We start from the raw sequence: 27,219 nt of genomic DNA, 5'->3' as shown, positions 1-27,219 counted from the left end.
CTCAGGTCATGATCTCACGGTCCGTGAGTTTGAGCCCCGCGTCAGGCTCTGTGCTGACGGCTCAGAGCCTGGAGCCTGCTTCAGATTCTGTGTCTCCCTCTCTCTCTGCCTCTCCCTTGTTCATGCTCTGTCTCTCTCTGTCTCAAAAATAAATAAACATTAAAAAATTTTTAAAAAAAAACTCATTTACATCTCACAACAACCCTATGAGGTAGGGCTTTTAGGTGTGGAAACCAAGGCACTATGAGGTTAAGTGATTTGCCCAAGGTCAAGACTTAGACCCAGTCTGTCTTCAGAATCACAATCTTAACCATTATGTGGTCCCACATACCAAGAAAAGGGGAGCGAGTGGTCCCAGTGAGGAGATAGCATGAGCAAAAGCACGGCTGTGGAAAAAAAGGAAAACAAGATGAGTCTTACTTATTGGGAATAAATGTCCAGCTAAAGAAACAGGAAATAGGTTTAGATAAATGGCAGGGGTGGAAGGGAAATTGGATTACTGAGTCTTGAAAGCTGGGATACAGGATTAAAAGCTAAGAAGTAACTCTGATAAAAGTAGTAAGAAGAAGAAACCACCCAACAGAGTAGCCTTTATTCAAACATCACAAATGTTCAAGACTCCCTTTGAGTTTGACCTAAATCTAAAAATAATCAGGAACCAATTGGCACTCCTTCCAAGTAAACATGCAGCCATTGGAATGAAGTGGAAATGGAATGAAAGGTCAGAAGATGTGGAGAATGATCAACACGGAAACAAATGTTAGGATGATCCACAGGATTCTGTGAGCTCCTAGGATGGGACCACCCTACCAAACTCAAGAAACAACCAAAGATTCCTTTCACACATCACATTTCAGCATGTGCACATGAGAGCTGCACAGTATTTTTATTATGGGGCCATTAACTTATGTTAGTTATGATTTTAAGAAGAATAGTGCCTACCAGCAGGGCATAATTGCCCCACCTCTGAAGTTAATGAGGATTGCAGATCCACCTCTCCTAGGTGGCCCCAGAGGGAGGGGGCATTGTGCTTCCATTCCTTCCTCACTCTCAGCCCTTCATCTGGAAGGGGAGCAATTAGTCATTTGCTTGGCACTTGTTCTCAGCTGAATGGGCCCTTCTGTAAGTGAAGGATCCCGTGGAGCACCCTGCTGGAAAAAGGGTATTGCACTTAAAGAGGAAAGCCTTATTTTCTCAGCTATAAAGTTCAACTCCCTAATTAGAAAATAATGAAAGCAGGCCTTATCTCTTCATTATTAGTAGTATTTGAAATTTTGCTTTTTGTGGAACCTTTCCTGCCCTCCCCCCACCTAAATCTTTACCAACTGTGAGCTCATTTAATGAAAACAGAACACTTTACTTGATGCTAGAGAGGCTCAGTGGGGCTAATGCTAAAACTATGCATTATACTCTTATGTCCCTTTATAGCTACTTTGGCTTTTCATTAAATCTCCTCAAGAGGCCACCTTGAAATGTACCACCCCGAGTGAGCAGGATTTGGCTGCATTGCACCACCTTTAAAATATTCTAGGTGACTGGTCATACCAGTCTCAAAAAGAGACAACTTTGATTCATGTCTGAACTCTATGAAGAGAAGGAAAGGTCATGGCAACTAATTCCCTAAGGCCCTTCAGAGAAAGAATGCATGGCAAAGGATGACAAGATTCCAGGTTGCACCTGTCATAAGTCACACTCAAGAGGCTGCTGGGCGTTAAGACAGAAAGCCTGGATTCTAGTCCCGGCTCTGTGTCTATGAACCTTAGTCAATTATACCACCCAGACATGCCTCTGTCTCTGTGTATCCAGTGGGATTATTAATACCTTTGGTGCAAATCCAATCGTGTCGTGTCAACTACACAGCATCGCCATGATTAAAAGCTAATATTCAGCAAGCCACTTGTTTTAGACCATCCTGTTTCATCTTTTTTTTTAATATTATTTATTTGAAAATTTTTAATGGAAAAACAGAGTCACTTTCCATTTGTCTTTCCAATGATACCCCTTTACATCTTACCTAGATTTACCACCAATTAACAGCTTGCCACGCCCACCCCATCTCTATGTATCTTAAGTATACACAACACATTTCCTTGTGGCCAAACCATCCAAAAGAAGTTTATAGATATTATGATGCTTCATACCTTAAACATTTCAGCATGTATCTCCCAAAAACAGGGACATTCTACATAACTACACCATTATACCTAAAAAAATGAACTTGAATTTAATGGCATCCTCCAACCCATACTCCACATTCCAATGAAAAAGTCCTTTATAGATTGTTTTTAAACTCAGACTCCAATTAAAGTTTATGCATTGCATTTTCACTATTATGTCTCTTTAGTCCTCCCAACCTCACCTCCACCCCAAGATCCGCTCCCCTGCCTTCCTCTGTTCTGTATGACACCAATTCCTTGAAGGAGCCCAGGCCAGTTATCTGGATTCATTTGACTGTATTGTCAGGATTAGATTTAGGTCAACTTTTCTGCAAGAACATTGCAAAGGGCATGCTGTATCTCTCCCAGTGCATCAAACCAGAAAGCATGTCGTGCCATGCTCCTTGGCCATTTGGTTAAAGTGGTGACTGCCAGACATCTTCATTGTAAGAGCACATGTTTCCCTTTGTCATTAACAATAAAGCATGGTGGGAGACTTTGAGTTGATGCCGCTAGCCTGTTGGCCAATAACCCTTCATCTGATGGTTTCAGCATCTGCTGATTATTCAGTTATGTAGGGTATTACAAAATGGAAGTTTTAAATCTCATCATTCTTCCACATTTATTACCAATGCTCTTCCATAAAAGAAGAATCCTCTCTCTCTCAATCTCACTCTTTTTAAATATCACTGTGGAAGTAGATTTTTCAAAAATTTTATTCAATATATTATAATCCATTATAATAATAATCCACATGAACTTGGCTGAGGGCAACTTGAGGGGGAACATAACAACTCCATGCTGCCAAAATACAGGAGGTATGCCCGCTTCAGAGAGAGGGTTCCCTTGCCATTGGGAATGTGAGACCCACAGAAGTGGGGGAATTCTGATGAACATTCAAAACCAGGGTCATGGCAGCATATAGAGACTGGCCTGATGACAGTGACTGGTGACAGTTATCCATACAACCACTGCCAGGACATCCACTAAAGAAGTGTCTCCATATACTTCATACACAAGAATTATTCATACATAAAAGGACTGCAGAAAAATACCACAGGGAGAAGAAAGAGGTGAATTTAGGATCCCTGTTCTTTAGGTAGGTATTTGTATAGTCATTTGATAAAAATTTGCTTATAGATATACCACCATAGGGAATATTTTCTAAAATAGAAACCCTGAGGCCACTTTTTGAGACACTGCAGATCTGCAAACATAAATTAAGCTTTCTTCTTTAAAATCATCCAAAAACTAGGTGGTTATATGATCTAAAAGGGAACTATGGAAGACCATCTAATACTGTTAAAACGCCAGAAAATGCTTTTAGAGCCCCAGGAATATTAGGAGTTTGTTTTAAGGCAGCATTCACAATTAGAGTATCATCTGTGATTAAGTTCTAAAGCCTGAATCTTATTTTGAATAAAAAGGTGACATTCTCTCTTTTTGAGTCACAATTACTGACATTTGAATAGAGAACACAGACAATGCTTTAAAGTAAGGTGCAGCTATTGTAATACAGGAGAGGGGGAGAAACCATTTCCGTGCCTGTGACTGCATCCCCAAGGCAAGGGAAGCTGTCCTCATTTAATTCTGACACCATGAAGTCTTGGGAAAAAAGTTATCTGAAGTGACTCTCCAGCTGTTTTAAGGGGCATTTTAAAGCATTGTGCAGGCCTGACAGCATGAGGCCTCCCACTCACATTTGTAACTTCTCCAAAGTAAGGAAGCCACTCTTTTAATCAAAACAAGGCAACACATTCTATTGTGCGCGACTGCTAAGAACAAAGCTGAAGAGCAACAACTAAAAAGGAAACGGTGAGCTCCATTCTCTGGGAAGTCAGGACAAGTAGGACCCAAGCTATTAAAAAAGACATGAAAAAATGTCCCAATACAAAAATGTCAATGATGCCAACACAGACCAAAGGTGTCGGCGGACCTTTGGAGAGTGAGTACATGTTGGGGCAGCCCAGGCCACTAAAATGACCTCCTCCACCAGGAGCAGGAACACCTCTACCCCATTGAACAGTTCATTTAAACAGACTGCTGCATTTCACAGAAATCCTGTCCAGAGCAGGACAAGGGAAACCCCTGCCCTCTATTCTGGACAGAGAGACGGAGGCTACTACAAGATATAATAATAATAATTAATAATAATAATAATGGCAACACATTAAGCATTTACTGTGTTCCAGGGCTTCTTTCAAAGTGTTTAACATATGTTATGCATTTTAATCCACACAACAGTCTTTTGGGGTCAATACTATTATTATCATCCCTATTTTCAGACTTGGAAATTAAGACACAGAGAGGTGAGATGACTGAATAAAGTAACTCAGCTAATAAGTAGTGGAGCTGGGATTCAAGCCCAGGCAGTTGGATTGAATACTTGCAACCTTAACCATGAAGCTTCACTTAGAACAATGGCATTGTAAGCCCCACCAAAAAAAAAAAAAAAAAAAAAAGTACAAAATGCTAATATATATCAAAACTAGGATAAGAACAGCACATAAAAATGACAGAGAATGGGTATCCAGACAACTGCTGGCAGCTTTGCTTTGCTCAAAACAGAGTAGGGGCTACTTTTTTTTAAATTCACTATACATGTAACTCCATCACTTAGAAGGTAGAGACAGTGGTAAGGGGACCGACTCTGGACTCAGTTCTGTCCAGCAGACCATCTGATCTGTATACGGAAATGGTGAGAGCTATATCATCCAATGCTGTAACCTAGGGCAAAGGCCCCAAAGTGGGATCCCCAAGGCTCACTGGGAGAGCTTGTTATAAGAGTGCAAATTCCTGGATACCACCACCAGATTCTGATTCCACAGATCTGCAGTGCACCTGGTCAGTAGGTCTGAGTCTGCATTTCTGGCAAGCAGCTCCGGTTGATTCTGAGTCAGGAGATGAAGGGAAATGCTTTGGCAAATATTGGCTTGGACTCCAAGAAATCCAATTTCAAAGAAGTTCTGAGAAAAGAACAATATGATTCCTTTATCTACAAGAGATTGCTATAAAGGAATTCAAACTCCCAAATGATAAAGGACTGCCAAAGAATAATATTCTAAATGTAAAATAAAAAAAGAATTCCAGTGGGATTGAGCTGCTAAGGAGGCAAGAAGATTGTGTGTAACTGCACAAGGCAACAGGCATAAACCAAGAAAGTACCTAGCCCCTCCAATTCTATCATATACATGAGGAAAGAAAACTACTGAAAAAAATGGCAGCCAGTAATCCTGGCTGAGAGCTCATATGTGAAGTTGTAAATTCAGAATTCTAGAAGAAAGCACATGAGAGCAGGAGAAGCCAGAGAAGGCTCTTCCTCACGTGGAAGGGTGAGGCCACTGCTCCACCCAGCCTTTTGACTAAGCTTCTGCTAGGGAGCAAGCATTATGAGACACCCGGGGGTTTTACAAAATGAATTAAATACACTTTCCCTGTTCGATCTGAACTAAAATTAATAAGGAGACCTTATGAATTATTCTGTAATCTCTGTATTTTCTGAATTCCAGTGTTCAAACATCATGCTTCAACCCTGAGTCCTGCTTATTTATATGCTGGTTTGTCTCAGATGTGCTGTGGATTGATGGAAAGAGACCCCCACCCCCAAATATACACCACACACACACACACCACAAGACAGAATTCCATGTTTGTTTTCTTTAACAAAGGCTAGAGAAACCTTGCAGTCAACAGCCATGTGGAACAGGGTTTCTCAAGTCACACCCACCAGCCCACCCATGACATGGCCATGCAACTACCAGCAACCCCTTAAAGGGAAGCTAGGGTCTTGCCAGATGCTGGAGTTTAATTTGATGTTATACTATATAGCTCTTTCTCACTTGAGTATTACATCATTGTGCATGAAGGACTTACATAAATATTTCTAAGACTGTGCCTTTCAAACTTACCCGGTTGGCTATGATTAGAAATTCACCTTACATACACCCATTTGTTCATCCAGTTCATTTAACATATACTTATTGTAATCCTCCCAAGTGCCAGGCACTACTCTAGATACAGGGGATTCTGCAAGGAACAGAACAGTTTCAAATCCTTGTGCTCATGAAGCTAACTGCTGGGGAAGGTAGATGATAAACAAGTATGTTATAATCCAGGGTCAGATGCTGATAAAGCCACAGAGGAAAAACAACTCAACAAAGGGGGATGGGAATGCAGGAATGCTGGGAGAAGGGAGGATGGTAGTTTAAATGAGCAGCCAGGAAGGGCCACACACGAACATGGTATTTAAGCATAGCCCCCCAGGAAGAGGAAGAGGGGCCGTTTGGATATCTCAGGGTAGAAAAGTAGTAGCAAGCAGTGAAACTGACATGCTGGAAGTAGCCCCAGACACCATGTGCTCTCTGGTCCCATTTCTGCCTCTTGTGAGCTTTGGACAAGCCATTTTCCTTTCCGAGACTCTTCCCTTCTTTATAAAATAAAAGCGTGCCACTTGATCCTCTCCAAGTTTGTTGCAGGCTCCAACATTTCCCGACATCTGTCTTCTGAGGAGCCTCTTGTGTCTTACTCTGAACAGATGTAGGTGTTTCTATGTATATGTGTACGTATACTTTTAAGTATGTAACATACAAAAATGGTTGAACAAAATTCCATAAGTAGTACTACCCTAATTACATGCAACACACTCCAGTATCTTCCATTTTGTCCCATTCTGTTCTATCTCATTTTGCGAAATGCCGATTGCACCCGACTAAATTGATTTCGCTATCCACTAATTCGTCTTAAAGAACTGTTTACAGGCACTGAAATCTTCTTGGTTATGGAGCCAAATATGGCAGCAACCAAAACACATACTCATCCAAGAAAAGGAAAAGCTAACTCCATTCCAGAGCCTTCCTCTGCCGTCCGCTTTCAGCCTCCCAGAAAGCACACATGCCCACACAGGCCTGAGGAGGCAGAGGCAAGACTTGAGCATTGGACAGTTCCGGCCATTTCTGCTTCCGCCGCTGCTTTCTTTAAGCTTGAGCAGACAGCACGACGACAGTGAGACATCGCTTTCTCATCAGTAAAATGGAAATGGCAATGAGGATTAAGTCATAAAATCAATGTCGAATAGCTGGTCAAGTATCTGGCACTTAATAAACACGTAATAAATTGGTGCTGCTGCTGCCAAACTAGAGTGGTGGAGGTGAAGCCAAACTAGAGCAAGAAGAAAAAAAAGAGAAAAACCCAGCTCCCTCTCACCAGGTCCTCAGAATCTAAAATGTTAGACAGAGGTGAATGTTGCATACGCCAGTAATTATCTTAGTAGTAAATGTCACAGAAGGAAGAATGTGTGATTCCAAAATGTGCTGCTTTCACTGCTAAATCCTCTCTCCTCTCCCTTCAGCAAACTATATGGAAATGGGTTTGAAGAAATACAAAGTCATGCCTTCAACGGGACGACGCTGATTTCCCTGTAAGTATGTGCTATTTCCCCAGCTCATGAATAAAAATGAAATATTACTCTGGCTACCAGATCACATTCAATCTTCAGCAACTAACTCAGGACAAAAATAAACTTTCAAGTGGCTAGTCCTCAGTGTTTCATGCATGTTACTAGGCAACTGGCTGGCTAGAAACCCCAGAGCACCCTGATTTCAAAGACAGATGCAGCCCGGAGACATTCAAGTTGACAGTTTGCTAAAATATTCAACACCCTACTTTTAGTTTCATCTCACAGCCTCCCTCTCTAGCCCCTTCACTCAGGTTGATGGCATGTTAGAGTCAGCACGATTTCAGTGAAGAAATTCTTCCCCCAGCCCCCCTGCAGAGAAAACTGGCAATCCCATTTACCCGCCTAATCAGCCACAACAAGCACCCATCCCCCTACTGCTGGGGTGGGGCGGGTATGGGGAGCATTTTCCACAGGGTGAGGGGCCCTTGTGCTTACACCAACTTGCACCCAGTCCCCAGCGTTAACAGCATTTAACTCAAGGAGAGCATCCCTACTAACTATCCTTCATTGTTTCCCACCTCTCTTTCCTTCTATGGCTTCTTTACTAAAAGAGTGGCTCATTTACAAAGCCTACTGGGGCTGGGGCCATTTGAACCCTAACAGGTAGGAGTAAGGTAACAATCACCCTACAGTTGGATATAATAAAAACTAAGCAAACTATTGACAACTTGAGCCTGAAAAGCTCAACTGAAGCCAAAATTAAGGAAAACAAATGAAAAGACTTTTATGATACGTTGTATCAACCGTAGTCTATACCAGCGCTTCTCATACTTTAACACACACAAGAATAAGGTGCAGATTGTTAAAACACAGATTCCTAGGCCCCACCTCCAGAGACTTTGCTTCATTGCAGCTAGGGTAGAGCTTGAGAATTTGTAATTTGAGCAAGCTTCCAGGAGATGCTGAGGCTGCCAAGTTGGGTAACATAAGTCTTTACAACATACTATTTATTTTAACTATACATATTAATTAAATACTCTAGTATATTGGTACCATGCTACAGAGCTTGGTGGTTATGAGAACAGATCTAAGAGTCACTAACTGGGTCTTAAACTCCAATGCCAGTATTTATCAGCTTGATCACGAGCAAGTTACTTAACCTATCCCAGCCACAGTGTTCTCATCCATGAAATAGAGCTATTAATAGGCTTATTTTGAGGATATCCCCACCAAAATGAAAAGGTCTGTTTTGTATCCTCAGTACTTAACACAGTGCCTAGCATAGAGTGGGTGCTCATTTATCATTTATTACATTGCACAGCTAATTAATTACAAATGAATGAAGGAAGGAAAAATAATTATATTTTTATGGTCTTAGCCTGAGTCTGGCACGTACCAAGTGCTCAAGAGATGATAGCTTCCTATCATGGAGAAAAATTTCCCTCATTTTCTTGTTGACTTGAATCTAATGAAGAGTTCACTCTAGCCAATTGAATCTGTTTCTGCCAAATTTAAATCAGAGGCATATCCTCTCCTGGCACAGTACTTTCAGATGCCTCATGCAGTTATTCACTCAACAAGGGTTTGCCAAGCATCAGCTATGTTTGAAGGAATATGCTACATTTGGGGTGGAAATGAAAATGAGTAAGGCCTGGTGTTTGCCCCACAGGAGCTTACGGCCTAGGAAGAAGCATTGCCAAATGGTATATAAACTGTATACTAAGTAGTAACTAAAACAGAAGGCAAAGTGTGATGCCTCCCCTGAGAGAAGTAAAGTCTTCTGGGATTTCAAAGGCAGAAAAGAAGGAAATTAGAGAAAGCCTCCTGAGAGATGTAGACTCTGAGCTGGGCCTCAGTTGGACAGGTAAAGACAGAAGGAAAATGCATCCCAAGCAGAGGACAACAAAGAGAATGGCCCAGAGGGGGAAGCATGTGTTCACAGAACAGCAAACAGTACCTTTTAGAAAGAACTAGATGTGGGTTAGGGACAAAGCAGGAAGGGCCTTAGATGCCACAGTAAAGGATTAGGACTCTCTTTTATAGAAAATGAGAGGCCGTTGAAAGTTCTGGGATGGGAATGAAGTATGAGGGTGCTTAAAGAAGGTTCATCTGTTGGCAGAAAGGACAGCGGTTGGGGTGGGGGTTGTACAGGCTAGAGACAGATATCGGCTATCTGAATAGAGGGGGTAACTGAAGGCCTTTGTGGCTGAGGTAACCTGGATGAGGGGGCAGAGTAAGAGAACTGAATATAAAATTGGGGGACACCAAGAGAGAAGGAAGAGAAGCAGAGCAAAAGCAAACAGAGTGGGAGGAAAACCAGCAGAAAACATCCTTGGGAGGTCAGAGAAAACAGGACGTCAGTCAAGAGGGCCTTCATCAGCAGTGTCCCAGCTGCATCAGGGATGCCAAAATGGGATGTGTACCTCAAAAAGTTCAACTAGTCAAGATTCTGTATCCCCCACATCTTACTGTTGCAAGAAAGAGGAAACCAAGAACACAAATCAGTTTGCCAAGAAAACAAATCAATTTCATTCATTTATTCATTCAACAAACATTAAGCATCGCCAGTATATATTAGGCACCATGTTAGGGAGCTGGGTCTGCAATGGCAGAGTGGAAAGAGTCCTTGTCCTCATGAAGCTTCTGTTCTAGCAGAAGAGACAGACAAAAAGGCAAGTAAATAAATGAACTTACTGCAGATAGGAATACATACTATGAAGGAAATAACCCATTACTGAGATCTATGAGAGTACAGGGGCTGTCTGGCTTTAGGTTAGGTGTCCAGGGATAGCCTGGCCATGGATGTAGGCTATCCCTGGGCCATGAAACGTAGGCTGAACCCAGAAGATGACAAAGAGTGCACTATGGCAATAGTGAGGGGAAGCGTGTCATGGGAAGGGGGAACAGGATGTGCAAAGGTCCTGAAGTGGCAAAGAAAAGTAGTTGTAAGCTCCAGGAATTAAGAGGAGGCCAGTGTGGCTGGAGGGTCATCAACAATGGGAAACCAGTATGAGACAAACCTAGAGATGGAGAGCGAGCAAACCACGCAGAACTCAGGGGCAATGGAAAAGATTCTAAATTCTCTTCTAAGGGCAAGGAGGTCCCCTGAAGGATTGAAGGGGGGAGTAGGTTTCAAAACTGTCAAGCAAAATTTTCAAAGTGTACCTTCAACCCAGTTTCTACACCTTCCTCACAAATGGGCCTGTCCAAAGTTGTTCAGAATGATGACACCAAAGCCCTACAAAGTTCTTGAATTTTCTACCTAAGTTAGGACAGGGTGGAGAGACACAGTACCAGAGGGTCGCCCTCAGATGCCTCCAGGGTTCTGAGAGTCACCCCTTGTCATTCTCAGAGCACCCCACTTGTGAAAATTTTGGGTGGGGCTCAGGGGTTCTCCCACTGTGCTTCAAGAGGTTATCCTGTGTGTGCTTCTCATACCTGGAAGGCTGTGTCACTTGAGAACCTGAAAGTGACCCCTAGGAAAACGTGGTAGACGAATCTGATTTGTTTTTAACCGAGTTACATACTGCGGAGTTATCAGTACACAGAAAGATCTTTTAATAAAACACGTGAAAAGTTCTGTCATGAAATTTGGGCAATTAATTTGACCTGGCTGACATGACGATTATTTGCTCACAGAGCCCCATTTCGATGATTTATGACCATAACAGAACATAATTAAAACAAACCAAATCAGGGAGAAGAGCCATGGAGGTTTGGGAAGGAAATTTTCTTTTGATTTAGATCTTAAACAGCAATTGACTCTGACAACCTCATCTCTTTGAAAGTAGAAATACACCCAGGGGATAGGACTGTGTGAGACTGACGGGTGCATTCTGATGGAAGGGCTGAGGATTTCTGAGGAGAACGCTTAGTAGAAGCATGTGGAAAACAGCCACCCAGGGAGTGAGATGCAGGGGGGGGTTGCAGTTTTTAAATGGCAGGCGTGATGTGGAGACATGCAGGAAGACAATGAAGAAGATGGAGAGCTAGGAGATGAACCAGGTAATTGCCTATGCCTCCTGCAAGGGAGGGGAGAGTGAGTGTTGGTCTATTTGTTTTGCCATGTAACACTGTAACAGTGATGCAGGAGAATCCTGCTATACTTCAAATCATCACATCGACAATGGATGCATTTTCCAGAATGCCCTGAGTCACCACTCTTCTGTTGTAGAAAGAAAGTGCTCAAAAGAAGGCTGGCAAGCCTGAGCCCAGGGACCCCGCTCCCAGCTCCCTCGTCCACCCAGAGAGGGGCCTGGGCTTGGAGACACCAGCATGAGGGCCCAGAGCAGGCTGCTCAGTAGCACCAAGCTGAGCTATTCCTGAACAGTTCACCCTGAGCTGCTTGGAGCTCAAGGAACAGAAGCCTCAGGTAGCTACTGCGTAGCAGCGTCTGGTCGTGCCACAGCCTTAACAGCAGTGGTCCTCAACACGCACACCTGAGGACTATCATGTACCCAACACGGAACCCCGAGTGGGGCATGCTGGGTGTAGGGCAATTTTCTGCACAGGCTGTCCTTCCTCCCCTTTCCTACCCAGTGGGAATGCATATCTGAAAAGGGTAACTTTGGACCCTACTTTTTCTTTTCAAGTAAGTATTTGCAAACTTCAGCATATTGCTATTAACCAGCTCTGAGGCCTCCAAGGTCAGGGCAGCTGAGCACCTGATACAGAGCAGGCTGCGCCTCCACCCTTCAGCCTTGAACACTGGAGCAGCACTTCCATCCCCGCCCAGCTGTGCGGTAGCAAACTTTCTCGACTCCAGAACAGGAAAGGGTGAGGACTTGAAGCTGCAGGACAAAGCGTTCTACTGAGTGAGGGGGAATCTGCAGGGGAAAGGTGGGCCCAGACACACACGCGGGCAGTTTTACAATAAGCCTGGCACCAGCATGTCTTTTCCCCTTCTTCTACAATCCCCCTTTTCCCTCTACGGCTGAGCACCGCACAGGCAGGCTGCTCCAAACGTGCGCACACGCAGCGGTGACTGTTAACCCACGAAGTGCCAACCCCACTAAGAACACTGTCCTTCCCCACAGGGAGCTCAAGGAAAACACACACCTGGAGAAGATGCACAATGGAGCCTTCTGGGGGGCCACGGGGCCTAGCATCTTGTGAGTACAGGGGTGCTGCCTCCCCTCCCCACCCAGGGGTCCAGCCACACTGTCCCCAGCCCAGTTTGTGGACAGTCAGTCTCTGCATGGGAAAGGGCTGCTGTTAACCAATAACACTAACTGGGGGCACTGAAATGACAGAAATCGACGGTCTCCGTTCTAGAGGCTCAGAGTCTGAAATCAGGGTGTCGGCAGGCTCGTTCCTTCTGAGGGCTGTGAAGACAGGATCTATTCCCGGCCTCTCTCCTTGCTGCTGGTCCTTCTTTCTGGTTGTGACAACATAACTCCAGCCTTAACAAGGCATTCTCTATGTGTATCTATCTGCCTGTCTCTGAATTTCCCTCCTATTATAAGGACACCAGTCATCCTGGATCAGGGCCCATCCCAATGACCTCATTTTAACACGATTACCTCCGTGAAGATTTCATTTCCAAATAAGGTCACATTCTGAAATACTGGGGCATTAGGACTTCCATGTGAATTTTGGGGAGACACAATTCAGTGTGTAATACCAAGTATGGAGGTCCACCTCATGTGCTAGCACAGGGAAGGCTGCCCACCTGGCATCCACTCGTGGGCATCCAAGGCCAGAGATCAGACTTTCCCGTGGCACTTGTCCAAACAGAGCTGAGCTACTGTGCATCAGGCTCCCTGAGGAGGCAAACAACAGAACCAAGTTTCCTCAACTCTTGGTAGTTTCGTGTGAGGACATGCGAGAAAGTGTAAAGGAACAGGAAACTGAATCAAGAGTCTCCTGACAAAGCCTTGGAAAGCCTGAAAATCCCATAGGAAACAACTGTAGCTGTAGTCAGGCCTCGAGGAAAAAGACAACAGGGTTCCAGAGGCTCTGCAACTCTAACCTGGGGTGACCTCATCTTTCTTCCACAGAGGTGCCAGGCCCTTTACTGCCTACTCTAGTATGCTGTTACTCATTCACTCAACAAACACTGATTGAACACATCCCGTTTACCAGGCAGCGTGCCGGAGAGACTGGTGAGCATAATAGCTCTGGTCCCTGCCTTTAAAGAGATTACAGTCACCGAGGGAAGACAGCAATAAATAGGCAAACAAGCGGGTGATTTTGAAATTAGGAAAGTGCTAGAAGGAGAGTGAACAGTGTAATCCAGTTCATTTGCTTGCTTATTCATTCAGTCATTCATCCATTCATTTACCCCATAACGATTTTGTAAGTCCCTACTGTGTGCTAGGTACTGGATTAGGCAGAGAGAGAGAAACAGAGCATAAGAAAAAGATGTCTGCCTTCCTTCACAGAATGGGGGAAGACAGACGAGGATCAAATAAGTAAATAAATTATGTAGTATGCAGATGTAGGCGCTGGTTGTGAGGGAGAAAAATTCAGTTGGCTGAAGGAGGAGTTCTAGGGAGAGAGAGTTACCATTTTGAAAAGGATGGTCAGGGAACACTAACCTGAAAAGTGTCATTTAAGCAAACACCTGAAATAAGTGAGGGAGCAAATTATGTAGGTATGGACAGGAGGGGCATTCTAGGTAGAGGGAAGGGCAAAGCAAAGGTCCAGAGGCAGGAATTTGCCTTGTGTAATGGAAGAAAAGAAAGGAGGCCAGTGTGGCAGAGCAAGCAAAGAGGAGAGTTCTAGAACATAAGGACAAAGAGGTGGCAGACAGCTGGGTCGTGAAGGGCCTTGTGACCATTATAAGGACTTTACCTGTGTTCTGAGATGACATGAGGCTTTACAGTTTTGATCAGGGGAAGGAATGAACCAACCCAGTAATTCTTAATCCTGGAGCTCCTACCAGTATCAACTCATGATTTTGTCTACTTTCCAACTCCCACCATTATTAATCCCAACTCTATTTCTTAGTTCTTGCCCCTATCAACTCCTAAATACTTCTTAACCCTTATTTGCTACTAACTCTTGACTCTGCTTCCTACCCTGCCACTGTCAACCTCTGTGCTACTTCCTAACCCCCACTACTGTCAACCCCAGACGGCATCCAGTTCCTAGCCCACAGCACTGTCAACCCCTGACTTCACCTAATCCCCAGCTCCTGCCAGTATCCATTCTGACTCTACTTCTTAATTCCTGCAACCATCAACCCTTGACTCTGTTTACTTCCTAATTCCTGCCACAAAAAACTCCAGACCTTCTCAATTTCCTAACTTCCATCACTCTCAATCCTCACTCTCTCTCTACTCAACCTCATATTTTTGCTTCCACTACCTCATGGCTCATGCCAAGTGTTTTCTCTGCTGTGTCTCAGCTTCTGCCACCCTACCACACAGGTCCTGTATGTATCATGTTCAAAGTACACCAGATTCATAATCGTACAGGTTGGTTGAAGACTTTGCAGTCTAGCACACCCTGTAGGCAGAGCTCTTAGAGCAAGCTGGCTACCAACCCAGCCACTAGATAGCCAAAGAGAGTTGCCTCTGGGTCAGACACAGTATATGATGAAGTTAGTGTGGTCATAAGACACCCTGCCTGCTAGTCTTTGCCTGAAGAGCTGCTTGGTCCACCTGCTTAGAAATAACTGCGAGTACTGGAGACACCGGCCCTGTCTTGGCCAGAACAGTTGGACCAGACCTAGTCTTATTTCATTAAGCAGCTGTTCTCATTACACCCTTAGAATGTACGTGGTGTCGAGGAGAGTTCCTTCCACCCACAACCCAAAAATACTTCCCCACTGGTCTTCTACTGAGACTGAAAATATATTATCAGAAATTTTACTCCTCCATGATGAGACCTTGCCTTTTCTACAATCCTAATTTAAAATATATACGCCCCTCAAAAAAAAAAACCCATCAGACACACACAAGTTGTGTGCTGTATCCCTAACACATTCAGGATAACTCTATAAAGCAGGATGAGAACACTGGTTACCTAAATCAACGAGTACACAAAAGCAGCAGTAATCTGAAGCCCCTGAGGTAAATTCTGCTGTCTTAACTGTTCCACCAAAGGCCCACACTAGCCATCGCTCCATGTTGTCAAGTTCATCTATCAGTCATCTATTGATCCCCTCCCATGTGCTGGGCACTAAGCATTGGGACAATTTTCTGAGGGGGACTGTGCTGCTGGAAAAGTTTCATGGGGTCAGCAGCAGCAACCACTTAGGAGATGGGCAGGATTTTAAAATTTCCACGGACTCTTCTTCCTCTTCACATTTACCTTGTTCTCAGACATTCTCTCAAGTCTAGAAAAGCCAAAAAGTTTGGGACCTTGTTTACAAAACCTAAGCTTTCCACACAGTTCTGCTTGCCCGGCCAAGTGCTTGCTTGCTTGCTTTGGACTGGTGAATCCAGTTTGCCTTTAGAGAAGGTGCAGTCTGCATCCCAGGCAGATGACAGCTAAGGCCATAAGCAGCTCCTAGCAGTATAAGCAATCTGTGCTTCATGAAAACCTACCTTGTGGGGCTTGAACAAAGACGGAGGCATCTGAAGCCCTGAGTATTTCCCCCTGGGATACAGCACAAAAGCTGATGTCACTGCATGTGTCTACTGTCTCACAAAGCAACTAGTTATTTCATGCCTGCTAAGTGGAGAGAGGAAGGAAGGGGGGTGGGGGAGAAATGCTAATGAACGTATGACAGGTGTAAGGAGTTACACTCAACCTTGAAAGGAATAATGGAGTGCATATGAGGAAAAAAACACAGCATAGATTTTGAATTTTTATCTTAATGAGAGTAACTGAATGGAGAATTAGGGGGAAGGCAAGATGGAGAAAAGATTCCTCAGAACCTAGAACAGTACTATTGCTGAGAGGAGGTTTCATCCTATACAGTAAACAAAAAGGCTTGCTCCTTTCTATTTTTCAGGGATATTTCATCCACCAAATTGCAAGCCCTGCCTAGCTATGGGCTGGAGTCCATCCATACACTCATTGCCACATCATCCTATTCTCTAAAAAAAACTGCCATCAAGGGAAAAATTCACCAACCTCCTGGATGCCACACTGACTTACCCCAGCCACTGCTGTGCTTTTAGAAACTTGCCAACAAAAGAGTAAGTAAAAAAAGAAAAAAAAAAGGTAGTGCCTGCCAACCTGTGGCAGAAACAAATTTCAAAACAGTCAACTGGTCGACAGCTTCCTGCCCCTTCACTCCCTGCTCTAGATCAGCTCCAAAGCCATGGGGTCACTTTCAGAGACACAAGAAGAAAATGAGCCATCCTGTTTCTTCCCGAAAACTGATTCCAGTCAATTCACCCTGCAGCTACAAGACCTTTGTAGCCTATTCCAGGATAACTGAATTATAATAACCTTAAATTAGGCTATAATTGCAGTTGCAAAATGGAGTATGAAACTGACATCTTAAAGATCAATTAGCTCTAATCCTTATCAGAGAGCATAATTTTTTAAAGAAGGAGGGAAGTAGGCTCAAGAGAGTAAATTTTACCTAATGTGTAAATCCTTAATAATAAAAAAAATGGACACAAAACTCTACAGAGGCTTTTTTCAAAGCTATTTCTCTCCCAGCAAGAAGACCATCTTTCATTTCAGAACAGAATTCTTGCTCTCTAAGGATTAGCTCAGTGCCTGAACAAAAAGGGCACAAGCTCCTGGCTGATTTGAGTCCAGTGGGGGGGGCATCTTACTGATTCCACTGATACATTTCAATCCAGAATGGAATGACAGGGTGTGCAGGATTTCATTCTTTTCTTAAAGATTGTTTTCCAGAATTTTTTTTTACTAAGATGCATAATAAGAAATACCTCTTTTTACGCTGCAAACCAGTACACGTCACATAGGTAACAAATAAAACAATACTTAACTTTTTTACATGTGTGATACACACAGATTTTTCTTATCTATTTTACTCTACTCTATTTCATGTTCGTTTGTGTTTTTAATGCTAGTCTTGTGCACTTTATTGTTTATACGACCCACCAATGGGTCACAACTCACTGTTGGGAAAACATCTGCCCTAAAGTGTTATTACACAGCCTAAGAAGATATTCTCAATTAATTAGATGAGGCACTGGAAGAGTGACACTAGGATGCTGCTGTTTTTGTGTGGAATCAACCTATTTATAATGAATCAACCAACAACATATTACTGTACATCTACTTTGTGCCTTGCAGAGGTATGTGAAGCTAGATCTGAAGCTTTTGATGTAACCAAGAAGACAAAGTACTCGGAGGGCCATGCATCATTAACTGAGCTTCAAAAAAATATTAATTGAGCACTTATCTAGTTCCAGACATTGTGCAAAATTCTGAAGATACAAAAATAACTAAGAGCTCATTCCACCCGGGAAAATCACAAACAGCTGTGTGGTGGTAACACACAAGAGAGCCGATGTTTGTTTAAGTACAATATAGCAAATGTAATGGTAGAGCTGAGAACATTACAGAATACTCTGGGAGCACAAAGGAAGAGTTTCTAAACAGCAACAGAACTTACAGAAGACTTCCTGAGGAAATGACTTCCACTGAGTTTTGGAGAAGGGCTAAGAGGTGGCTAGGCAGGTGTGGGTAAAACCATGCTGAGAAAACAAGATAGCTCATGTGAAAGCACAAAGGCAAGAGACAAAGGATAGAAATCCCTCAGAAAAACTGGAACAAGATGACTTATGGGTACGTGGAGGACACAGAGAGAGACAGTTGTGATGGGCTCTGAGTGCTGGGCCAGGTTGTTCAGAGGATGGGGAACCACTGACGAATTCAAAGCAAAATTACTCAGATTTGCTTTTGTCAAATAACACTCCAGCAGCTCTAGAGGATGGCTTGGAGGTGAGCAAAGCTGGTGAGAGACCGATTAGGAGAACAATACAGACCCTGGTTTATGATAAGGCTGATTCTGGACACCTCAAATTTTGTGGCAAAGAGGGCACATCCCTTCTGAAATTACTGGCATATAAAAAAGCTAGTTCAGGGCTTTTTATTCTAGTACATGAAAGAGACTACCTCTGGGTAAAAAAGGTGGGGAGAGGATTATGCAGTCGTAGGCCAGTATCAAAGTGAGATAGGAATACAGTCACACAGAGGTTGTCTTGATTGGGATTACAAGCTTTAAGTGACTCCCTCTATATCCCTAAAGCTCGAAACCTTGGATGCTAGGGAGATGGGACAGCCTGAAGCTGGGCCAGTGGAATGTTTATGTAAACTCTAAGTCACCCCCCTGCCCTGCAGCTGCTGAGCCTGGATAACACACACAGCTGCCTGGGCAGATGGTCCCAAAGACCTCCTTGGTATCTATGATTAAAATTTTTAAAAAGAGTAGATGGAACTCAGTGCTATGAACTGAAGGCTAAGAACAAACACATTTCCTGTTAACTATAGATTGGTTCACACACAGTATCTCTAGGTATCAGATACAGAGCCAGCATCAAAACACACACACACACACACACACACACACACACACACTTTGTCCAAATTTGAGGATTTATAAGGCTGACTCAAAATAACAAGCTGATTAATTTTTGAAAGTGAGTCCAGTAGGTCAAATAGTTCTGCTATATTATCCACCTTCCTGCTTTGCATACAAAGTTGTGTGTATAAGGAATTATCTTGTTAATGCTGGAGAAGAATAACATAGAAATTTCTAATTTCGACTGCCTCATTTCTCCTTCCTCCTTAGGAAAGGTTGGGTTTCTCACCACCTTCTCTCCTTCCCTCTATTTCTTCATCCAGTTTTCCTGTGTGCCTCCCTTTGGTTTCACCTTAGGAATATAATAAGTATAGGCCCCTTTTAATTTATTGATACTTTTTCCCTTTCCATTAGGCTAAGCTTCTTGCAATGATGGAGGAGTAGAGAACACCCACATATATTTCTGCACATAAGGAAACAAAGCAGAAAATTCACATCATCATGTCAGGTCCAGTATCTTCAAATCCTCACAGAAAATATTTCCTAGTTACAATTCAAAGCCATGAATTCTGAATGGCTATTTGTTCATCACGAGCAATGTGGTAAGGAGAGTGGGGAGGGGCAAACCCTCATATACCATAAGGGTAGTTTTTAATAAGCATCGAAAAAATCTGTGATTCAATATGACCAATTTAAGTTTTTTCATCTCTGGAGCCCACACAAAACACTTAGCATTCAGAAGCATTTTATCTAAGCTGGAAGCCCTCTAATGACAATGCCAAAGCCTTCCCTCTTTCCCGGGAAAATGTTTCAGTCAGGACAATGGTGCAGAACACGACTGGCGTAATGGGCAAAGAATTTGGATGAACAAAGCATAAATAGACATGATCATGTTTAGTTTAAAGACCAAAGGCTCAACTGCTTTTTTTTAAACCTCTTTTCTTTCAGGCAGAATTTTTCATTTTCCATTTTTGAAAACTTTTCCAAACAATGTGAAAGCACAGCAAGGAGACCAAATAATGAAACACTGTAAGTATTTGCATGCAAAGAAACTCAGGAAACCATGTCTTGTTCTGTGTGCACCTTATTATTATCAGTGCCAATGCTTTTCTTTTGATAAAAGTCTTCATTGGAGGGATGTTTGCAAAGCACTTTTTAATAGATTTAAAATGGGATTTTTTCTTTACAAGTGGCATCCAGTTGAACAGACATTTAACTGTTTAAAAAGAAACTCTTTAAAAAAAATGTATCTACACATTCATTCTATAATTAAATTCTCCAAAGAAATTAAAATTTTTATTTGCAGGTATTTTGAGGTCACTTAGGGCTTGTTAAAATGACTTCATTTACAAAAAAAATGACTTCGTTTTTAGGAATTTTCACTAGTCAGTGGTCAGCATTCCACAAAGATTAACTGATTGCAAACACGGCTTCTAGAAGCAGTCACTTCCCTTCAAAGAGATTCAGGCCACCTTGACTACTATGCTCTGGAGCTTAAAATTATTCAACCTCAGTGCTATCACTAACATACACTGGATGGGAGATCCGTTTCTATTCTACTGACTGACATTTTTAACATTTTTCCTGGCTGCCTTGGCATTTCACCTACCTTCAAATGTAAAAGATCATGCCTCAAAAGATACTCCCAGCGTCCCTAGGCCACATTTACTGTGATTTAGAAGTTTTATTATTCCCCCCATGTGTCCTTCAGGCTACAAAACCTGATACCCTTCTACAACACCTTGCCATTCTCCATTCCCTCTTCTACATCTTTTTTCTTTTCTCTTGTTTTTTTTTCCCTATCAATCTGCAAGTTATGTAGAGGCAGCAGGGTGGTATGTTGGAAGGACCTTGGGCTTTGGGGCTTCTCAAAGTTGGATGTGAATCCTTGGCAGTAATGTTCCTGTAACACTGGGTATCCCTGGACAATAATTACCTTTTTTGAGACATTTTCCCTCATCTGCAAGGGACAGCAGAAATATCATTTGGCTTTCAGAGCCATAAAAGTGAAGAGAGTTGTTACAAAATGCAACAGCATCTGGGGTACATTAGAAATACCATACTCTGTATCCTTTTTTCTTTCATTTAGGTCCAACACCAACTGTCCTCCAGTGTTCTTTTTCCTCACCCTCCCTGCTCTTGTCTGGATGGTCTGTCGGTCACCTTCCATTAACTCTTTTGCAACCTGTGGCTTTTTCCTCATCAACAGGAAACGCTTCTGGCTGGAGTCATTGGTAGCCTCAAGGGGTAGTTTTGGGGACAAGAGACGTTAGCCCACTCTCAATCATCCTCATCAGCCCCACCCCAAGCCTTCCCAAAGAAGTCTACAGTCTCGAGTTTCCTATGCTAACACTGCTGTAAAACAAATCCCCTAATGTCCAGCATCCCCAAAACTATGTGAAATTAGTACATAAACTCTAGGTAAAAAGAGTGTGCTCCCTGTGAAATCCCCTTGCCCCCTTTCCCACCACAATGCTATTCCTAAGCCCCTGGAGGTGAGAAATTCTAGAGCCAGTCACTAAGCCCTACCTACTCTCCCCAAGGTATCAGTGTCCTTGCTGTTATTTATGGCTGGTCCCTTTGTTCTCCTACAGTCCCCGTCTTTCCTCCTGTCTTTGTTCATTGGAACTGGAGTGGCCCCTCCTTCCTCTGACTCAGTGTTGTAGGCCTATTCAAGTCCATTCAGACCCTTCAGTACTGAAGACAGCTCCCTGCCGGGTTTTGTCAATAAGCATGAGGCTCCCCTCAGGAGCTGTCCCAGGACACAAACCTAAGTAGCAGGTAGGTATTTGGTCTGAAGGCAAATCACCAAGGAGAAAAATTGCTAGACATATGCTCAGTAGGGAAAAAAGAAAGAAAGAAAGAAAGAAAAGAAAAAGAAAAAAAGAAAGGACAAAGGACCAGAGGAGTGAGACAAGGAACACGTTTGACCTCTTACTGATAGAAATTTATTCAGAAATCATGGCAGAATTTTTCGAAGCTTTGAATTAGTGCTTCTGAAGTAGTTTTACTGGTAGCAGCTAAAGTAGTTTTGATAAGGGGAAAGCAGCAAAGGAAATAAGGCAGAAATAGTTGGAAAGTTTTCACCTGATTTAATAAAGGCTATTATTTTGGAGGAATCCTCCAGGGAACTTGCTTAAAACACAAGTTCCTGGGCTCTGTCCCTAGAGAATTTGATCCAGGGTTTGTAGTCAAGCCAGGAATCTGCACTTTAACAAACAGTCTGGTGATTCTGATGGAAGTGGTCCAAGGACCACACTTTGAAAAGCACTGACAGAGACAGTGACATATAGGAAAGGCCATACACTACGGACATGAAGACCTACTGATGCCACTAGAGCCTAGTGCTGAGGGACCTTGAGCTAATCACTTGCCTTCTTTAATCTTAGTTTCCTTACCAATAAAATGAGGGGTTCGGTGAGATGTCTTTAAGAACAATTCTAATACTGGGGTGCCTGGGTGGCTTAGTCAGTTAAGTGTCCGACTTTGGCTTAGGGCATGATCTCACGGTTCATGGGTTCGAGCCCCACATTGGACTCTGTGCTGACAGTTTGGAGCCTAGAGCCTGGAGCCTGCTTCGGATTCTATGTCTCCCTCTCAGTCTTCCCCTCTTCGCTCGTGCTCTGTGTCTCTCAAAAATAATTAAAATTTTCTTAAAAAGAACTTTTCTAGGGGCGCCTGGGTGGCGCAGTCGGTTAAGCGTCCGGCTTCAGCCAGGTCACGATCTTGCGGTCCGTGAGTTCGAGCCCCGCATCAGGCTCTGGGCTGATGGCTCAGAGCCTGGAGCCTGTTTCCAATTCTGTGTCTCCCTCTCTCTCTGCCCCTCCCCCATTCATGCTCTGTCGTCTCTCTCTGTCCCAAAAATAAATAAACGTTAAAAAAAAATTTATAAAAAAAAAAAAGAACTTTTCTAATGCTAAGAAATAACCTATTTCCTTACATCATTCTTTATAACCACCACATTGTTTTAAATATTAAAAAAACATATTCTTTTAATGGGCATGAGATGAAGACAAATGTACCCATATTTAGTAATAAAGCAGGTGAGTTTCCTGTGCAATGTTCTGTACATAGCAACAATCCTTTGCTAGTTCCAAAGTGGTTTCTAAGAATTTCTAGCATCATCTTGGAGTCCAAGATCATGGATTTCTTTTTATTCTTTTTTTAATCTATGTTATTTCCCTTCAGTAATTGTACTGCTCAAATATGTCATTTCATACACTCACTGAACTAGGTTCACACTTTCCTGTTCAGAACAGGAGTAGCTAAGTTTTGAGAGTAGAGAAAAATACTCTTTTAATGTATGAGGGACCCTAAGGTAAAACACTATTTGTAATGGCCCTGACAGAAAAATTATGCCCATTTCTCTAGCTAGCAAGATTATATTAGCAGACTGTGAGCAAAGAGAAAATTTGTTGAGCCTACATGCATCATACTGTACACACTCATTGTCCCTGTATCTTTTCAATTCCTCTCAGGGCCAGGATCACCCTGGTTTATTCACTCCACAAGCATTTATTGGATAGTCTGAGCCAAAACTGTGTGAGGCACTGAGAGTTCAGAAATAAATAAGACCTAGTACCCTGCCTCCCAAGCTATCAAAGAATAGCTTCACAGACTATTAAAGAAGCCACCCATCATCACACAACGGCAGTACGGTTTGATAATTACAATAGAACTTAAGTGCAGCCATGGCAGAGAGAAGGGGTGATAAACTCCTTAGGGGTGTGAAATCAAGAAAGGCTTCACAGAGGGGCTTACCTTTAAGAGTAAGAAGGAATTCACCAGAGATGAGGAGAAGGCAAGAAGAAGAAATAGCACATACAAAGACAGAAGGATGAAAGAGTAGATTCTGAGAGCCACAGTCATTTCATGTAACCAAAGGGAAGATTGCACAAGCAATCTGCAAGAGATAATTATAAGAATCCCTAACTTTTAGTGAGCACTTAATATGTGCCAAGTATTATTCTAAACATTCTGTAGGTAGTAATATAGTTAATCCTTAGCACAACCTTCCTGAGGGAAGTATGATTAGTATCTCTATTTGGCACATGAAGACCTTGTGGCACAGAGATGGTAAGTAAACCTCCCACCCAGGTTTACACAGCCTGTAAAGTCAGTCTTGCTCCAGAGCCCAGGTTTCGAATTGTGCAGCACTATTGCTTCTTGTAAATGAGACTGGAGGACGAGGCATAACCCAAATCATTCGAGGTTATCACAAGGAGTCTGGATTTTATCCCACAGACAACAAGAACCTAGCAAAAGTTTGAATTAATAGATCTGTACTTAAGAAGGGTCATTCTATGGGGCGCCTGGGTGGCTCAGTCAAGTTAAGCATCCGACTTCAGCTCAGGTCATGATCCTATGGTCTGTGAGTTCGAGCCCTGCATCCGGCTCTGTGCTGACAGTTCAGAGCCTGGAGCCTGCTTTGGATTCTGTGTCTCCCTCTCTCTCTACCTCCCCTCCACTTGCGCACTCTCCCTCAAAAATAAACATTTAAAAAAAAGTAAAGAAAAGCCATCGTAGGAGGAAGGTACAGATGGAGCAAGAGAGGGCCAAAATTAGAGGAAAGATGCTGGGGGGAAACTAATGTAATTGTCCTACAAGGGAGGATGAAAATCTTAACATAATTATTAGCAGTGGGTTTGGGAGGAAGAGGTTAGCAGAGTTGGGATTGTTCCTTCACTAGAGTTGGAACCCCTCTTCAAACTACTCTCTGAATTTGACTCATACCCCTAAGGAGTATCTATTTTCACCATTTCTCCCTGTTGTCCATATCTGTATTTGGCTTCAGCTCCTGGGTTTCTGATTGTCCATCCTTGGTTTCCACTTCTTACCTGGGCTATTTGATTTAATGTTGAAGCTAGTCTACCCACAGCTGATAATCTTCGGCAGTGTGAGCCCTTCAGTCCCATTAGTGTTCTACCAAAGACACATGGCTTGACAGCAGTTTGGCAACTAAATGTGATAAATACCTAGGAAAATGCCAAGAAAGGGTTCTTGTAGACATAGCAAGCATATACTGTGTCTCTAAATTTGTTTTCCAAAGAAAACTCATCCGTTGTAAACAGCTTCATTAAGTTTGTGCATCAACAGGAGATACCTATACATATATACATATATATATATATACACACATATATATATACACATATATATATATTGCTTTTCATTCCTTAAAGAAATTCTTATTTCCATTCAGAATTCTAAGATAATTTAACAAATTGTTTAACAATAATTTAACAAATAATAATTATTTGTTAATAATTTAACAAATAAACATTATTTGTTAATAATTTAACAAACCTAAGACTGAGGCTGTTGTGGCTTTGTTCCCTTTTGTTTCATAGGCTTAAAAAAAAACACTAAGGATGACTCATTTTTTTAAATACAAAGAATCATAGAAAATCTCAAGTTTACATTGAGACAAAATATTCTTCTTACAGTTATTCTGCCATCTTTGCTGAGAGTGAACTGAGTGCCTGGGATTATGACTATGGTTTCTGCTCACCCAAGACACTCCGATGTGCTCCCGAACCAGATGCTTTTAATCCCTGTGAAGATATTATGGGCTATGACTTCCTTAGGGTTCTGATTTGGCTTATTAATATCCTAGCCATCATGGGAAATGTGACTGTCCTCTTTGTTCTCCTGACTAGTCGTTATAAACTAACAGTGCCCCGTTTTCTCATGTGCAATCTCTCCTTTGCAGACTTTTGCATGGGGCTCTATCTGCTGCTCATTGCTTCAGTTGATTCCCAAACCAAAGGACAATATTATAACCATGCCATAGATTGGCAGACAGGGAATGGGTGTAGTGCAGCTGGCTTTTTCACTGTATTTTCAAGTGAGCTTTCTGTCTACACACTCACAGTTATCACACTAGAAAGATGGCACACTATAACCTATGCTATTCAGCTGGACCAAAAGCTGCGTTTAAGACATGCCATTCCTATTATGCTTGTAGGATGGCTCTTTTCTACTCTAGTTGCCATGTTGCCCCTTGTGGGTGTCAGCAATTATATGAAGGTCAGCATTTGTCTCCCCATGGATGTGGAAACCACTCTCTCACAAGTCTACATATTAACCATCCTGATACTCAATGTGGTGGCCTTCATCATCATTTGTGCTTGCTACATTAAAATTTATTTTGCAGTTCAAAATCCAGAGCTGATGGCTACCAACAAAGATAAAAAAATTGCTAAGAAAATGGCGGTCCTCATCTTTACTGATTTCACCTGCATGGCACCTATCTCTTTTTTTGCCATCTCAGCTGCCTTCAAAGTGCCCCTTATCACAGTAACCAATTCTAAAGTTTTACTGGTTCTTTTTTATCCTGTCAATTCTTGCGCCAATCCATTTCTGTATGCGATTTTCACAAAGGCATTCCAAAGGGATTTCTTTCTGTTGCTGAGCAAATTTGGCTGCTGTAAACATCGGGCTGAACTTTATAGAAGGAAGGATTTTTTGGCTTATACCTCTAACTGCAAAAATGGCTTCACTGGATCAAATAAGCCTTCTCAGTCCACCCTGAAGTTGTCTACATTGCACTGTCAATATACAGCTATCCCAGACAAGACTTGCTATAAAGAATGTTAACTGTTTTATCAGTAACCACATTATTGAGTAGTGCTTAAACATGTAAAAAATAATCTGTACCAGTAATTTTAACATAAACAGTTGGTGTTAGGAAACTATTTATTCTCAAGCACATTGAGCAAAAACAAGATATCTACCTAGCTCAAAGTGTTGTCCATGACCATTGCCAATCTAAAAACTACTTGTCATTGGTACATGATGACACAAAATACAAAAACTTAAAGTGTGTAGAAACATTTCTAGCAATTTTGACAGAGTAATTTAATGTCTGTTGAATCTAGTGCTTTTGAATGAGGTGGTATTTTACATATCTTTGCTTCTTTCTCATTTCACCTTTGTAGTAATTTTTACTGCAATTTATAGTCCATTACAGATTTGAAATTTAAAATAACTGGTTCTTTTCCTCAGATAGTTTGAAAAACACACTGCAGAGATGCACTGTCCAATCTGGTAGCCACTAGCCATATGCAGCTAAATTAAAATTAAAATGTAATTTCTCCCATAGAATTTCTAGAAGAAACTATAGGCTGTAATTTCTTTGACATCGGCCTTAGCAATACTTTTCTAGATAGTATCCTCGGGCAAGGAGAGCAAAAGTAAAAATATATGCAAATGATATATCTGATAAGGCATCAATATCCAAATATATACATATATAAAGAAGTCAA

General features: G+C 42.3%; 1 protein-coding gene across 1 annotated transcript in view; it reads left to right on the top strand.

The window, feature by feature from the left end:
• Positions 1-27,219, top strand: part of LHCGR (luteinizing hormone/choriogonadotropin receptor) — a 55,325-nt gene extending 28,106 nt beyond the window's left edge. The window contains 6 exon segments of the mRNA XM_043603341.1: positions 7,504-7,572; positions 12,588-12,662; positions 16,457-16,544; positions 16,546-16,643; positions 19,901-19,981; positions 25,399-27,219. Coding sequence (XP_043459276.1) covers positions 7,504-7,572; positions 12,588-12,662; positions 16,457-16,544; positions 16,546-16,643; positions 19,901-19,981; positions 25,399-26,551 — 1,564 coding nt within the window. The 3' untranslated portion in view covers positions 26,552-27,219.

This window comes from Prionailurus bengalensis, chromosome A3 (genome assembly GCF_016509475.1).
Source record: "Prionailurus bengalensis isolate Pbe53 chromosome A3, Fcat_Pben_1.1_paternal_pri, whole genome shotgun sequence".
NCBI classification, from domain to species: Eukaryota; Metazoa; Chordata; class Mammalia; order Carnivora; family Felidae; genus Prionailurus; species Prionailurus bengalensis.
Note: the sequence above shows the minus strand (reverse complement) of the source record. Positions and strands in the feature narration are given on the sequence as shown.